We start from the raw sequence: 16,724 nt of genomic DNA on the forward strand, positions 1-16,724 counted from the left end.
ATCCTATAACACAAAAGGCTGGAATGTTAAGGTTCAGATAGCCCTGCCTCCTCGCCAACAGGATCCCAAGGAGAAAAGGGAACCTAGCTGATAAGCACCTTGGTCCTTGAAGTCAAGAGAAGCAGACTTTTCTCCACTGTTTGGCCAACACAGCAGGCTTCCCCTTTGATCTCTAAAGAGGACAGGTTTTAACAGTCCAGCTCTCCCACTCCCCCTGCCCAACTTTAAAAAAAATACATCTTCTCGCCTTTTGCAGGAAGCAGAAGCCTCCCTTTTAAAAGACCCCAGCTCAAGATCCGGGTAGACATTTTCCCTGCTGGGAAGGGAATCTGCCCCATGTGTTCCTTTGCTAATAAACCCTATTTTGATGGAGTTTTAGCTGTGCCTCGGTGCCTCATCATCCATTTGCTTGTTCTTCACCAACTTTTTACCTATCAATAAACTAACCAGGGTTGGGACTGGAGAGGCGGCTAGGTAGTTAAGGGCACCAGCTGTTCTTCCAGAGAACCTGGGTTCAATTCCCAGCACCCACATGGCAGCTAATAACTGATAGGTAAAAATTTACGGGAGAATGAGCGAATGGAGGATGAGGCACCGAGACACAGCTAAAACTCTCAGCAGGATAGAGCTTTATTTAGCATGGGACACGTTCCCCTTGGGGAAGTGAAAATAGCCTATGGGTTGTGAGCTGGGGCTTATATATGGGGGGGGGGCATCAGGGTGCAAAAGGTGGGGGGAGTGTTTGGGGACTGCTTATCTTGTCTTTGGAGATCAGAGGAAAGGCAGGCTGCCTCTTAGAAGAATCTGCTTCCCTTGACTTGAAAGGCCAAGGTGCTTATCAGCTCAGTTCCCTTTTTCAGGCTTGAAAATCCAAAGTCCACGGGGTCCCTGTTGGGGAGTGGGGGTGCTGCTGTTTGAAACCCTAATAATAACCATCCGTAACTCCAGTTCCAGGGCATCAGACACCCTCTTCTGACCTTCGTGGGGATTACAGGCATACATATAAAATAAAAATTAATTAATAAAAAATAAATTAACCAGGGTCAGGCAGTATGTTATAGCAGCCCAAAATGGACCATGACAGCTGACAGTTATGTTTCCCTTATCCCTTGACAGAGTATTAGTGCCAATGGATGGGCATGTGATTCCAACAGAGCGCTTCCCTGAGCAGGATACTGAAACCAGGAAAACTTTTCTAAAACTGTAGGTCTGAGGCCAGAGTTTTAGCTCCCCTTCAATCACAGGCATGTCACTTACAATGTCTGGGCCTCCAAGTACACATCTGAAAATTAGAACCAAATGAAAGAAATACTTAATTAGGAATTGCCACAAACCCTAGCTTTCCTTTGTGGTCACAGGAAGCCTTTCTGTGGGAAAACAGAACCACTATCCAAGCCAGGATACACAAAAGAGATGCTGTCAGCATCTTACTGCATAGTTCCTCAACCTCTCTTGAGGCCCTGGGGGAAGAAGGCCCCTTTAGCAGTTTCCCGGCTCCTTGAATATCAATGAGTTCCCATCGGGCACTGCGGGTGGCTACCCTACAGTGCTTGGCCAGGCAGACTCCTCAAACAGGAATTGGAGGGAGACCAGCAGCTGAACACCGATGAACCTGCTGGAGCTGAATGAAACGAAGCTAGGATGAGACCCAATCGTCACTCCAGAGCCTCCCCACCCAAAACTCAGCCAGGTACTTAGTATTACTCTTATTATTTGAGAATTTCATACAGGTAATCAATGTGTTTTGACTACAACCACCTCTACTCCCTTCCCTACCAGAACCACCCACCACGTCTCCCTCCCAATTTCATGTTTTTTTTTTTTTTTTTTGTTGTTGTTGTTGTTTGACCACTGAACCCAGTTAGTGCTGCCAATATATGCACGGAGCATGCGGATGCAACCAAGGGGCTGCATCTTGAAGAACACTAGCTCCCGATGCATCCATCATCCCGGTACTATTCTAGTCCCTAAGTGACACAAAATTTGAGAGAAAGTATCATGCTATTTGGAGATGTTAGAACTAAGTTCAGAATGTCCCGTTAGCACTCAATAAATGTTTGTTGAGCGGACAGACTCTTACGTCCACGTTGCCCAAGGGGTGCGCACAGAGCAGGCAAGGCTCTGGTTAACAGTGCACAGTGCTACGCGGGCAGTTCTTCCTGGGGTCTCCCTCTCACCGGAGACCCGAGAGCGAGGCCCAGCCTGGGCGCTTACGGCCCACGGCCACCAGGTGTCGCCGCCGAGCCCTCCCCGGGGGCGGAGCAGCGGCACTGCCGGAGCAGCATGTGGACGCTCGGACGCCGCGCAGCCTCGGGCCTGCTTTCCCGGACGGCGTCTCCACTCGCGGCCCAGGCCTCCACCCCGGCCCCGCGCCTCCTAAGGCAGTCCGCTCCGGCCTCCAGCGGTCGAGACCTTCACGCTGGAACCTCAGCGGCCTGCGCCACCCGCCACCCGGTGAGTACGCGCGCCACACCGGCCACACGCCGGAGCGCAGGCCGCGCACGCACCGGGCACGCGCGCGCTCTGGGTCATGCACGCGCTCTGAGCGGGCACGCGCTGCACGCGGTGGTGGCCCGGGAACTCGCTCTGCTGTGTCTGGCGGCTTATGCGTGGGCTTCCGCCTTCGCCCGGGAAGTGGCTGTTTTGTCCAGCAGCGGCAGGGCAGGTGCACCGCGATGAGTCCCACAGGGTCTGGTTTGAAGCTGGCCGCTTCCTTTGTCGGGACTTAAATTTCAGTAACATTAATACGTGCCATGCAGTGTTACATGATACAAGTATACAGCATGTGTATGGACACAAGTCATACTGCATACTAAGTGCAACACACAGGGCAAAATGCCTTCGAGTGGGGTTACTCTCAGTTGTGGAGGAGTTATGGCTGGCCTGGAACTCACTGTGTACCCCAGGCTGGCCCAGACGTGCGGTGATCCTCCTGCCTCTGCCTATCTTCCGAATACTGGGATCACAGGTATACCAGGCTGGGCCTTGGAGTCCAGCTTTCGGAAAATGACACAGCCATGATTCCAAATTCTGTGACCTTGCGGGGGATTCATAGGGGTGCCGAGTGGGCTTTGCTTTCTGTACAGGAAAGATAAAGGGTAGCACCCATTTTGCGGTTCTGGAGAATTAAACTGGACTTTAGCGCTCCAAATTAGTTCTTTCTTTCCTTGGAAATGCAAAGGAATAACATACTCAGTTAACCCATGACTTAAAAGGAGTTAGGTCAAAGGATGGCAGTGACGTTAGGGAAGGTTTCCCAGTTCGTGACAAAATATTTTATCAGAGTCTTGAAGCCAAAGGAGTTGGGGCGGGCATTCCCGGAGGGGGAGGTGGATGGGCAAAGGAACGATGGGGGCATTCCAAATTTTCTAGTAGCTACACCAAAGAAGTAAAACAAGTGAGATTCATTTTATTTATTAAATAACCTTGAATATACAAAATATTTCAACAGGTAATTCTGTTTTTAGAATTGTTAAAGACATATCTTACATTCTTTTACTCAAACACTTCCACTACTTCTCAATTCACATATCAAATTTCTTTGGAACTACTTGAGCTATATTTAGATTTTTTTTACAGCTTCCTCAAATTTAATATTTTAAAGGCATACAACTGTAATTATTAATACTGCTATAGTTGTATATATGTTAAAGTTCCAAGGATATACATGATTATCAAGTAATACCAGTAAGCATTCCTATTGTAGTATTCAAGCAACTTAAATTGGGTTGTCATTTTGAAAGAAAAATGTATTCTGAAACCTATGACAGGTAGACTTAAAGACAACTGATATTTTTAACAAGGCACAAATAACTTGTGAAAATCTATTACCTTCGCAATTTAGTACAAATTCAAAGTTTATTTCTGATATCTAAAATGTGTTTCTCTTCTATGGCTCAAAATGAAATAATAAACTCAATTAACATACATTCATGTTTACTGTAACATTAGATATTGCAAACACAAATGAACTACTAAGTAATTCAGGTGTTTGATTTATAAATGGTCAAAGTTCTACTCCATAGGAGAAAGAGGGAAAAAGGAGTCATTTAATGGTTATGGCATTTCACTTTTGCAAGATACAGCTCTAGAGGTCTGTTTCCCAACAACATGAGTGTAAAGCAGCACTACTGAACGGTGTGCATGTAGAAACGGTTACAGTGGCAAGCCTTATGATAGATGGTTTTCACCGAACTAAAAATGCAAAAAAATCTATCCCATGAGTCCATTTTACACAAATTATTACTACAAAATATCTCAGACACTCTGAGAGAATAAGTGCTTTCCTTTTGGAACTTAAACGAAAAAAGAAAAAAATGCTGTACTAAAATCTGCAATGTACAAAACAACTAACTGCCAAACCATACTAAAAATTAACAGGCCCTTTTTATTTTTTAATTAAATATACTCTCTCAACTAACGCTGTTGGAAATGATCCACTTATTCGCTGGAATTACTAAGCACAAGGCCTGCCATGAATTAACACATCAGACACTAAAAGTGGTGGTATCAGCTCATTTCCCCCCTTGAAAGGGAAGACTGATAGTCAACGCTTATGAGAGACCAGGAGACTTAGGGAAAACCTCACAAAGGCCAGGTTGGGATGTATACGGATTGGGCCATGTGGTTCTGCCCCCAAGCCTAAGGCCTTGAAACTATCTGGTATTTCTCAAATGCTTCCAGCAGCAGATGCTGTGCTGAGCACACAGACGCATGGAACCTGGAGATAAGGGAGCCCGGGATAGCAAGCCTTGCCAGGGCATATAGGGCCCTGGGTGACTTCAGCAAGTGGACTTATCAGGGACTGGAGATATGACTCAGTGGTTAAGAGCACTTACTGTTCTTCCAGTTCATTTCGTAGCACCTAGTGAGTGGCTCACTACTGCCTGTAATCCATCTCCATCAAATTCGACACCCTCTTTTGACTTCCTCCAGTATCCACACACAGATGTATAAAAAAATTAGAAGTAAAAAATTTTTTAAAGGAAAAGAACACTCATACATGAGGATCCCAGCACTGTGAATATTGCCTGCCCTCCTCAGTAAAGCTTGCTCTTCCTGGGGCAGGGGCTAAAGTTTACCTTTGACACTTTGGTTAATGTATTTCAAAGCAGAAACTTAAGGCACACCCTCAGGCCCTATATCTGAGGTATTCCTGATCTCTTGCTTAATCCCTATGACCATTCTACAAGTATGAAACCATGTCTCCCACCATTGAGGGAGAAGACATATTCTGAAAGGTTTAGCAGTTACCTAAGGAAGGTTAAATTGGCCAAAATAGGAAGATGTAAGGCAAGGAGTATTTGGAAGAGGGCTATTTTGATAATTAAAAACAGCTGGATATGGATAGGCATGGTGGCACACACCTGTAATCCCTGCATTCCTGCACTTGGAAAGTAGAGACTGGAGAGTCAGAAGTTCAAGGTCATTGTCTGCTGGGTAGCAGGCTCAGGGCCAACCTGGGATACAGGAGACACTGTCTCAAAAAAAAAAAAAAAAAAAGGAAAAATAAAACATAAAAAACAAAACCAGGCTACACATATAGCTCAGTAATGGAAAGACAGCTAGGATTTGAGGGCCAGGAACTGGGAGAGAAGGGAATTTGCTGAGGGGAGCCCCATTTTCTGACACTTTCTCCCTGTGTCCTGGGATTCTTTCCCTTGTGGCACAGCCTCGAGTCAGACAGAAAGACTGAGAGGACCGTCATAAAACTTTATAGGACAGTGAGAAGCAATTATGGCTCTATAGCTTTGGATCCTTGCATTTGTGTAAACTTGAGCAAGTTACCCTTTGACATCTCAGTTTCCCCATCTGTAAAATACAAATACAGTTCATCCTCATTATCTGCAGATTCTGTTTTGTGAATTCACTGATGCGCTAGCATTTTTTGACCCCTAGTCGTTGCTCTCAGCTCTCTTGCTGTCATTTTGCAAAGAGCAGAGTGGCAAAATGCTGGAAGGTCTGTGGAACGTGTTCCTGCCAAGGTGTCACTTTGCCCGCTTGCTTCCCTGTCACAGTATAAGCAAGTATCCTCATCAGTCTATTCACTGTCACATTTTCCACATTTATATGCTTCTTGTTGGTAATCTCATTGTTTGAAAGTGGTCCCAAGCCTAGAGCCAAAGTAAACACAGGCTGTGGCATACCTTACATGAAAAATGTGTATCCAGTATTTGTCACTCCAACATGAGTTGTGTTATTGCTTCAAGATCAATGTTAACAACTCAATAATATATATTAAATGAGGCATCTCTAAACAGAAATACACATCAAACAAGACTATGTATTGCCCATTTGATATGACCAGAATCTTGCAGGGACCCAGCCTGTGCCTCCTAAGAATTACTCAGTGAGAGTTCACAGCAACTTTATGGAACCCAGCATCTCAATGATGGTGATGGAAGTGCTTCCCTCACAGGCCTATAATGAGGATTCAGTGAGTCCATACAGCTAAACACAGAGCAGTGCAGGGCAGACAGAGAACACTCTAGAACATGTAGCTGTAGCAATGGTTATCAGGACATCCCTCACTTCTTCAGAACCCCATTCTGTCTCCCCATGTCCTACATCTCTGCTCACTTTCAGCCCTGAGCCCTCTGCCTTCCTTTTTCTGAGCTCACACAGTCATTGCCTGATCAAGGGCAATAATATTCCTGACCTTTGCTTTCCATGGCAACCAGCATGACCTTTTGAGAAGGTCAGTCTTATCACCAACTTCTTAAAGCCCTTCATGCTTTGTGAATTAGCCAGGGTTCTCTTAGAGGAAGAGAACTGATGGAATTATATATATTCAGCTTACTTTAAAATAGTAACAACAGGGGCTGGAGACTTGTTCAGTGGTTAAAAGCACTGGCTGCTCTTGCAGAGGACCTGGGTTGGATTTCTAGCACCCACATAGGGAATAACAACCTTTGTAACTCCAGTTCCAGGGGAATCTGATGCCCTCTTCTGACCATCACAGGCATTGCATGACACTAGTGCATTTACATACATGCAGGCAATACAATCATACACATAAAATAAAAATAATAATTTTTTTTTATCTTTTTGAGATAGGGTCTCCCTGTAGCCCCAGCTGTCCTGGAACTCACTATGTAGACCAGGCTGGCCTTGAACTCACAGAGATCCGGAGGATTCAGTGAGTCCATACAGCTAAACACAGAGCAGTGCAGGGCAGACAGAGAACACTCTAGAACATGTAGCTGTAGCAATGGTTATCAGGACATCCCTCACTTCTTCAGAACCCCATTCTGTCTCCCCATGTCCTACATCTCTGCTCACTTTCAGCCCTGAGCCCTCTGCCTTCCTTTTTCTGAGCTCACACAGTCATTGCCTGATCAAGGGCAATAATATTCCTGACCTTTGCTTTCCATGGCAACCAGCATGACCTTTTGAGAAGGTCAGTCTTATCACCAACTTCTTAAAGCCCTTCATGCTTTGTGAATTAGCCAGGGTTCTCTTAGAGGAAGAGAACTGATGGAATTATATATATTCAGCTTACTTTAAAATAGTAACAACAGGGGCTGGAGACTTGTTCAGTGGTTAAAAGCACTGGCTGCTCTTGCAGAGGACCTGGGTTGGATTTCTAGCACCCACATAGGGAATAACAACCTTTGTAACTCCAGTTCCAGGGGAATCTGATGCCCTCTTCTGACCATCACAGGCATTGCATGACACTAGTGCATTTACATACATGCAGGCAATACAATCATACACATAAAATAAAAATAATAATTTTTTTTTATCTTTTTGAGATAGGGTCTCCCTGTAGCCCCAGCTGTCCTGGAGCGCCACCACGCCCAGCCCCTATTTCTTTTTTAAAAAAATATTTTATTTAGGCCACGCATGGTGGTGTACGAATTTAATCCCAGCACTCGGGAGACAGAGGCAGGTGGATCTCAAAAAGACCAAAAAATAAATTAAATAAATAAATAAATAAATAAATCCAAGAAAAATGTCTTTCTGGCCTTTGCTCCCTAAGTTTCATGTTCATTTCATAACTATTATGAATCTTTAAATTATTTAATAAAATGTAAATGAATGAAGTTTCTAATTAAAATATAATATATATATATGAAGTCCACTGCATTTCCTCTACCTTCCGCATATACTCCAGTGAGTCTCAGTTCTTTTACCTGGAGGGGTGACCCATACATTCATTCTTGAAGGGTCTGGGCCATTTGTCATCCTGCCTGGATTGGGCTGTTGTAGTTTACCTTGATTGTAGAACATGGTAACACCATCTCCTGCACTCCAGACACACTTATCCTTACTTCCACTGTGGAGGAGCAGTGCAGTTTCCCCCTGGTAGTCTGGGTCAATCACTCTCTTAATACTGTTCCTCCTTTCTTAGCCAGTTGGCTCAAGGAAATCAGGAGCCCAAAGTGGCCAGGAGGAAGTCTTAGTTTCCAGTTCAATGGTATGTTTGCTCTGCTTCTGGACAGAAGCATTCTTCCCTCTGGAACTAAGACTTCTAGGCCCACAGAGCACAAGATTGTGGGAACAGGAAGCAAAAATGTACTAGTGGGTTACTAGGTGATAGTGAGGAGAAAGCTACAGCCCTTGCCCCAGTCCTTCAGGCTATTGTCACCCAGTTGGCCCCTTAGCTGTCTTTAAAAGGCCATTCCACCCTTCTCTCAGCCCAGCTGCTTCAGGATTATGGGGGAGACATGGTAAGACCAGTGAATTCCGTGAGCTCACTGCTGTGCTTCCTTAGCTATGAAGTGTGTTCCTTGGTCAGAAGTGATGCTGTGTGGATGACAATGGCTAAGGCATTCATTCTGAAGTCCCCGGATGGTAGTTTTGGCAGAAACATTACATGCGGGAAACCATAACCAGAATAAATGTGTATTCCAGTAGGGACAAAGCACTGTCCCGTCCACAATGGAAGTGGACCACTGTAGTCACCCTGCCACCAGGTCACTGGCTGGTCACCCCAGGGAAGCTTGCCATATCAGGGGTTCAGTGTCATTCTCTGTTGCTGACAGATTTGACACTCAGCAGGAGCTGTAGCCAGGTCAGCCTTAGTAAGTGGAAGTCTGTGTTGTTGAGCTCATCCATCTTTGCCACTTGCCCATTGGACAATAACAGGGGTAGAGAGAGAATGAGGCTGGCCACAGAACGGGTCATCCAATCTCCTTGATTATTGAACTCGTCCTCTGTTGAGGTCACCTTTTGATGAGCATTTACATGGGACACAAGTGTCTTCACCTCCTTTGCCCATTTGGAGCCATCTATACACATACTCCTTCCCCAAATGTCTTGTTCACCAATTTTCTAGTCATGCTCCTTCTGAGTCCCAGACCATCCAGCCAAACTATTGGCTACAGTCCATGAATCAGTATATAATTGTACATCTGACCATTTCTTCTTCCAAACAGAATTCACAGCCATGTGCACTGCCTGAAGTTCTGCCCACTGTTAAGATTTTCCTTCACCAGTGTCCTTCGGGGTTGTCCCAGAAGGGGACTATAATGTTGCAGCTGTCCACTTCTGGGTGGTGACTGCATAGTACGCAGAACCATCCATAGACCAGGCCCTAGTTTTTTCTTCCTTAATCAACCAATCAGAGGGCACTATAAGGCCACAGGTGGATGCTAGGAGACAGAAGGTATTATAACAGGAGTAGGAACCATAGGCATCGGGCAGCTTCTTTGTGTAACTTGCTTGTGTCCTCAAGACTGTCTCAGGTCTGGTCATGTTTATACCACTTCCATTTGATGATGAATTGCCACTTGTACATCCAACTTTATGGCTTAAAGGATCTGATAACACCTAACTCATAATGAACAGTTCAGGTCTTATGGTAACTTGGTGGTCCATTTTTAAAATGTTCAGTTTCCACTAACAGGCCAAGAGCTATTTCTCAAAGGGAGAAGAGTTGTCTGCAGATGATGGTAAGTCCTTCCTCCCAAGTCTTGGGCCTCTGCTCTGATTCACTCATGGGGTCCTGCCAAAGGCTCCATGAAGCATCCTTATCTGCCACTGATATCTCAAATAGCATCAGGCCTCCCGGATTATATAGCCCCAGTGGCCAAGAGCCTGCACAGCAGGCTGGACCTGTTGAAGAGCTCCATCCTTTTCAGGGCTTCACTCAAAACTAGCAGCTTTCCAAGTCACTTGATACATGGACCAGCATAACACTCTCAAGTGAGGAATGTGCTGCCTCTAAAATCCAAATAAGCCAGGCATGGGCCAGGTTCAACAAGGTATCCTTCACCTTGGAGTATCTCTGCATGCTCCACACCACTGGACTCCTGGAAATTTCACCGAGATAGAAGGCCCTTGAATTTTAGTTGGATTGATTTCACATCTTCTAATGTACATATGCTTTATCAACAAGTCCAAAGTGGTTGCTACTTCCTGTTCACTTGGTCCTATCAGCATAATGTCATCAATATAGTAGACCAGTGTAATACCTTGTAGAAGAGGGAGGTCATCAAGATCTCTCTGACTGGAGATAGGGATACTCTATAGAGCCTTTGAACTAAATTATGACACAGGGCTGGAGAATTAACAAACCCCCGAGGTAGAACTGTGAAGGTGTTAAGAAAACTGCCTCTAGTGGTCTTTACAGATAGGTATCACGAAAAAAGCATTTGTTAGATCAATAGTTAAATACCAGGTCCTAGTGTTATAAGATGGAGTTTGCAAAAAAATCACCAGCACCACTTCAAGAAAAGTAGCAAGGTAAATTTTATTTTTCAACAGGCCGGGCTGCTATCTCGGGAGTAGAAGCAGCCCTGATGATTGTCAGGTCAGAGTTTTTATAGGATTACAGAAATATTATTCAAACAGGACACTTGTGAACCAATCAGGTTTGTACAACATAGCAGAACTTTGAATCTAGTAATCAACAACCAATCATTATACAGATAAGTGATACAGTCATATAACTTGGCAATCAACTTTGTACTTTTAAAATTAGTCAACTTCCTAGCTATGACAAGTATAGTATAGTAAGAAAGCTGGAATCAGCAGTTACTGGGTGGTCATACAATAACATGATAACAAGGGTGGTCTTATGCTCCGTGTCAAGGTGACCCAAAATAGCAAGTGGATTACAGAAGCGAAAACAAGCAGCCAGATGTAAAATGTCTGGAATTGGCACATTCCATGGTTCATGGCTAGGACAATTTCCCAAGACCCAAGGTTGCCCCCCTTTTTCTTTTGGTGTGGAACAAAGTTGCTGCTGAAATGGCTCTGAACAAAATGGAGTAACTTAGGTAGGTTTGCTGAGCCAGTTCACTAGGGGATACATTAGTCTGCTCAAATATGGAAACCACATGTTTGCTGGCACAGCAGCTACTTGGAGTCACAGCTTGATTAAGTTTGCAATAGTCAGCTGTCATTCTTCATGATCCATCTGTCTTCTGCACAGGCCAAATAGGAGAGTTAAAGGGAGATATGGTGGGAACCACTACCCCTGCATCTTTCAAGTCCTTGATGATGACACTAATTTCTGTAATTCCTTCAGGGATGTAGTATTGTTTTTTGGTTCACTATGTTCCCAAGTAGCTGCAACTCCAATGGCTTCCATTTGACCTTTCCAACCATAATAGCCCTCAATCCACAGGTCAAGGAACCAATAGGGATTCTGCCAACTCCTAAACATATCTATCCCAATTATGCATTCTGTGACTGAGGAAATAACCACAGGATGATTTTGGGGACCCAGTGGACCTATTGTGAGTAGGACTTTTGTCAAATTCCATCAATCACCTGACTTCCATAAGCCCCTACTTTAACTGGAGGGCCAAAATGCTTTTGGGGTCTCCCAGAATCAGTGTCAGTTCAGAACCAATATCCAATAGGCCTGGAAAGTCTTGACTGTTTATTTTTCCCAATATACAGTTACCCTAATTAAAGGTTGTAGGTCCTTCTGGAAAAAAGATAGGAAAAAGGCTAATAGTAAAACTCTTCAATATTGTAACATGATCCTTCCTCAAGAGGACTTGGCCTTCCCTCAGTCAAGGGATTCTGGATCTGTAAACTGGCTCAAGTCTGGAAATTGATGGGCTGTGATTCCCTGTTGCTATGATCCAATATAACTTTAATTTACTCTAAAAGGTCTTGTTTTTATTTGTTTTGTTTGTTTATACAGATTGAAAAAAACCTAGTATTCTTCCTGTGTATTTCATCCCTGGAAACACCATGGTTAACTAGCCAGTAACAAAGGGCCACACAAGTCATGCCATTATAGACATGGCATTGCCTGTGCTGCCATTATAGTAACTACAGTCACCTTGCCTTTGGTGATTCTGTAACAGGAAAAACTGTAACAGGAACTGCCACTTTTAAATCAGACACCTGGGGACAAACTGGGAAGTCACAGCTTTTATTTCTGATCCTGCTTGCAGCAGGCCCAGGAAAATAATCTCCAAAGCCTGAGCCCAGGCAGTAGGTCCTTTCCAATATTTGTAGGTAATTCAACATCATCTCAGACCTGCTCTTACATTGGTGGGCACCAGGGTCATGGGGCCTTCCAGCCTACATGATTATGGATCATGCACAGGGGTCTCTCTCTACCCTACAGGTCTTAAAAAGGGGGGTGGGGAACCATGAGTTGGAATTCCAAGGAGGAAGTGTGTTTGCAAAAGTAAAGATTAAGCATGTGCTTGTTTTCTCAAGCAAACTAGAGACTGGTTGACTTAGGAAATTGAATTCTGTTTTCTTAAGCCAGCAGGAGGGCTGGTTTCCCAGGTTACCTGCTCTGGGTTTTTTCTCAATGAATATTAGTTCTCCTCTTCATTCCTATGATGCCACTTGGCCCCTGCTACGCTGGGTTCAATAAAACCCATCACATTTAATTCATCCAGTTGAGTAGCAGCATCTCCCACCCTGAGAACTGACATGAGGAGACAAGCAGTAACAAGCTCTTTAAATGTGTAGTGCCCCTCTCACTATTTTGTGTCTTCTAGTACTAGTGAATTGCATGTCCTCTGGACCCTCCCATTGTAGCAGACTAGGTTTTATGCAGCAAATCTACTCCAGCATTCCAATTTCCCTGAGCCTTAAAATCCCTTCAACACTAAGCTAAGGGATATCAGGCATCTCCTTCTCTTTCTCAGTAGGCCATCTTTTGACAAATACTTCAACCAACCAATCAAATAAACTCTTGGAACTTTTATGTGAGCTTCAATATTAAATCTAAAATCTCTGCTGCTCAGTGATCCAAATCCATAAACTTAGCCTGATCCGGTCTTATGTTCCTTCCACCATTATCCCACACCCTTCAGATCCATTCCCACACATATTCTCCAGTCTTCTGCTTGAATGAATTAAAAAAATTTATTAACGGGCTGGAGAGATGGCTCAGCAGTTAAGAGCACTAACTGCTCTTGCAGAGGACCTGGGTTCAGTCCCCAGCACGGCCCACGTGGTGGCTAACAACCATCTGTAACTCCAATTCCAGGAGATCTGGTGCCCCCTTCTGACCTCCACAGGTATTGCACAACATGGACAACATGGGTACCCTTACACACATGCAGGCAATACACTCTTACACATAAAATAAAAATAATAATTTTTTAAAATGTATTAGACTGGGCATGGTGGTGCACATCTTTAATACCAGCACTTGGGTGACAGGTTTCTGTGAGATCAAGGGCAGCCTGGTCTACATAAGGAGTTTCAGACCAGACCAGCTGTGGCTACAGGGTGACCCTGTCTAAAACAAACAAACAAAACACTCATTAAGTTTCTTAGGGTTGTAGTAAACACACGCACACACACACACACACACACACATACACACACACGCACACACACAATACTTTCAACCTCACCTTCAGGGGGCCTACTTAGCCTTGAATTTAGTTATGCTAGTTATGTTGGGAATAGGAGTCACAGGTAGAAAAGAAAGCAACCAAACTCAACAATCCAAATTGGTATTTATTATAGCCAATGAGGGGTGGCTAGCTGATGGGCAGGAATCAGCAGCAGTCAAGTAGTAGGGGAGTTCAAGTATGTTTATATGCAGAAATAGAGTCATGGGGTTGGGTAGGGGCATTTGTAAAGGGCTTAGGGCCCACATTGTTCCAATAAGGGTCTCTTTTGGTGGAAAGACTTGTTTGCAGAATAAGAATCTCTTTATAGTTGGAAGTTTTATAGGACTTCCCTTTATTCCAGACCCTGAAGAGGAATAATCAGGGTACAGACCCTATAGAAGTGATAGCTGTAGAGACAATGATGGATCAGTATTGTTTCAGCTGAACTCTGCTTTAGAGAAAGTCTTTGTTCTACAGAGGAGGCAGGATTAATTCCCTCAGGCAAGGGCAGAGAGAGGAATGCTGCAGGAGGTGGAGTGGGAATGCATCCTCTCCTAAGGATGGGGAAATTACTTCCTCAGGTGGAATGAGCCCCTCAGAATCTGAGGATGCAGTGCCTTCAACCTCCTTAAGGTCCTCTCACACATCTCCATCCCCAGTCACAGGATCCCACTCTTTCCCACTCAGTGCCCTCACTTTAACTGCTGACATGTTTCAAGACTATGAATTACTTTTGCATTGTAAATTTATCAAACTTATAATGGGGACTTGCATTTAGTTTTCTGAAATCTTCAGCTCTGTGGTTGCTAGAAAAAAGGTTCTCTTCCAGGGCACACTTAGAAACTTTTAGATTGTTTATGAGCATCTGGAGCTGATCATTTGTTTCCTTTGTTACTTTTTCCAAGATGCTAAAAAGAATCAACCAGCAACACTATTTTCCTTATCTTTCCACAAATATTCAAAGCAGAGTTATTACATTCCTGCTTCTCACAGGAGGCGAATCAGAAGCAACAAATGCATTTGTCTTGCATAGTTCTTTAAAATAGCTCACACTATGGGCTTGCCTATCTCTCTATGGTACCAGAGAAGTCTTTAGTAACTGTAGATTTCATTGAACTGGAGAACCAACTCAGATACCACCAAGCCCAACAGAGAAATTCATCCTTACAATTCTGTTTCTCCAGAACTACTCCCAGTACCACAATTTATATTAGTCAGGGTTCTCTAGATGAACGGAACTGATAGAATGAAAATATACATATGTAAATATATTAATCAGCTTACTTCAAAATAGTAACACCAGCTGAATTACACCTGAGATGCTGAGAACTTGATAGCTGCTTGCACTTTGAGGCTGGGGTGGGGACGGGGGGTGTCTCAGTAGTCGGAGTATCCCCATAGGAGCTGTTTCACAGTGAGAGGCTGAGAACCTAGTGGTTGCTTAGTCCATGGTCCTGGTGCCTCAGCAGTCCCAATCTGGTGCTGAAAATCTGGAGGGTCCTGGAGAGCCAGTGTTGGAAGTCTGGAAATGCTGGTTCTGGTATCAGTGAAAGAAACAGGAGCAGCAACAGGATAAATTAACTCAGCAGCAAGAGAGAAGGTGAAGCCAGCAAATGGCAAATAATTTTCCTTCTACCATGCCCCTTTTTATCTGGGCTGATATATGGGAGCGGGAGGTGCTGCCTACATTTGGGGTAAGTCTTCCCACATTATTAAAGCAATTAAGACAGTTTCCCAAGTGAGTCTCCATCACAGGGCTGGAGAGATGGTTCAGCAGTTGAGAACACTGGTTGTTCTTGCAGAAGACCCGGGCTCGAATCCCAGCACCTACATGGCAGCTAACAAGTGTCCATAACTCCAGTCACAGGGGATCCAATGGCCTCTTCTGTCCTCCACAGGCATTGCACAACACAGGTGCACTTACCTACATGCAGGCAATACACACATACACATAAAATAAAAATAATAAATAAAATGCAGCTAACAGCTGTCCATAACTCCAGTTCCAGGGCATCCGACCACCTTTTCTGTCCTCTGCGGGCATTGCACAACATGGGTGCACTTACCTACACACAGGCAATACATGTATACACATAAAATTAAAAAAATTAAAAAAAAAGTTTTAAAACCAACCATCACAACTTTCCAGGGTAAAGTCCTGATGAATTCTTTTTCAAGCCCTGTGGCCACCTCCACCCTACATCACCTCTGCCTCCCCTCACCACTTGCTGCCTCAGCCCCAACCACACTATTTTTCTCTCTGGCTCTCAACTGACCCTCATCCATCTCTCCAGGACAGCAGAGCTGGTTATTACAGCATTTTTAAGCCACACCATGGTGATGCTTAAAAAAGAAACAGCCTGGGGCTGGAGAGATGGCTCAGTGGTTAAGAGCACTGACTGCTCTTGCAGAGGACCCGCGTTCGATTCCCAGCACCAACATGGTGCCTACGAACCATCCTTAACTGCAGTTCCAGGGGAATACGAAGCCCTCTTCTGACCTCCGCCGCATTGCAAGACACGGGTGCACTCACATACATGCTGGCAATACACTCATAAAATAATAAAAAAAAAAATATTTCCAAAAACAAAAAAAGAAACAGCCTGACTCTTAGCATTCATAAGGCCAAGAGCAGGCCCAAGCTGCGAAGACCCTGTTCTTCAGATGTCTCTGGGAACTGCGCTCCCAAGCAGGGGCCTTACTCATTCTTTTATTGAAACAGTATCTTGAGCATGAAATGGGGAGGTAGAAGTCAGGACCTACCCTTGTCTTATCAGAGAATCTTGCCCTTTGATCCCTAGGCCTAGAATATCACACACTCTGAATTTCTCTCATTGTTTGCAATAAGAAAAGCACGCTGCTATCAGGGTTTTGATTTGTAAATCATGGACATCCACATTCAGACAGTGGGCAAGGAGGGGTTCTGAGGGATTAAGGTCTTATGCTCAGGTCACA

General features: G+C 44.3%; 1 protein-coding gene across 2 annotated transcripts in view; it reads left to right on the forward strand.

Moving 5' to 3' along the window:
* The first annotated feature begins 1,592 nt into the window (after positions 1-1,592).
* Positions 1,593-16,724, forward strand: part of Fxn (frataxin) — a 33,501-nt gene continuing 18,369 nt past the window's right edge. Inside the window, exons 1-2 of one of the 2 annotated variants that reach the window (XM_029555648.1) lie at positions 1,593-1,690; positions 9,838-9,896. In XM_029555648.1, coding sequence (XP_029411508.1) covers positions 1,642-1,690; positions 9,838-9,896 — 108 coding nt within the window. In that variant the 5' untranslated portion in view covers positions 1,593-1,641. Of the gene's footprint in view, positions 1,691-2,224; positions 2,455-9,837; positions 9,897-16,724 lie in introns of those variants that run through there. The other variant, XM_008852284.2, reaches the window with a different exon arrangement.

This window comes from Nannospalax galili, unplaced genomic scaffold (genome assembly GCF_000622305.1).
Source record: "Nannospalax galili isolate Female #2095 unplaced genomic scaffold, S.galili_v1.0 scaffold1486, whole genome shotgun sequence".
NCBI classification, from domain to species: Eukaryota; Metazoa; Chordata; class Mammalia; order Rodentia; family Spalacidae; genus Nannospalax; species Nannospalax galili.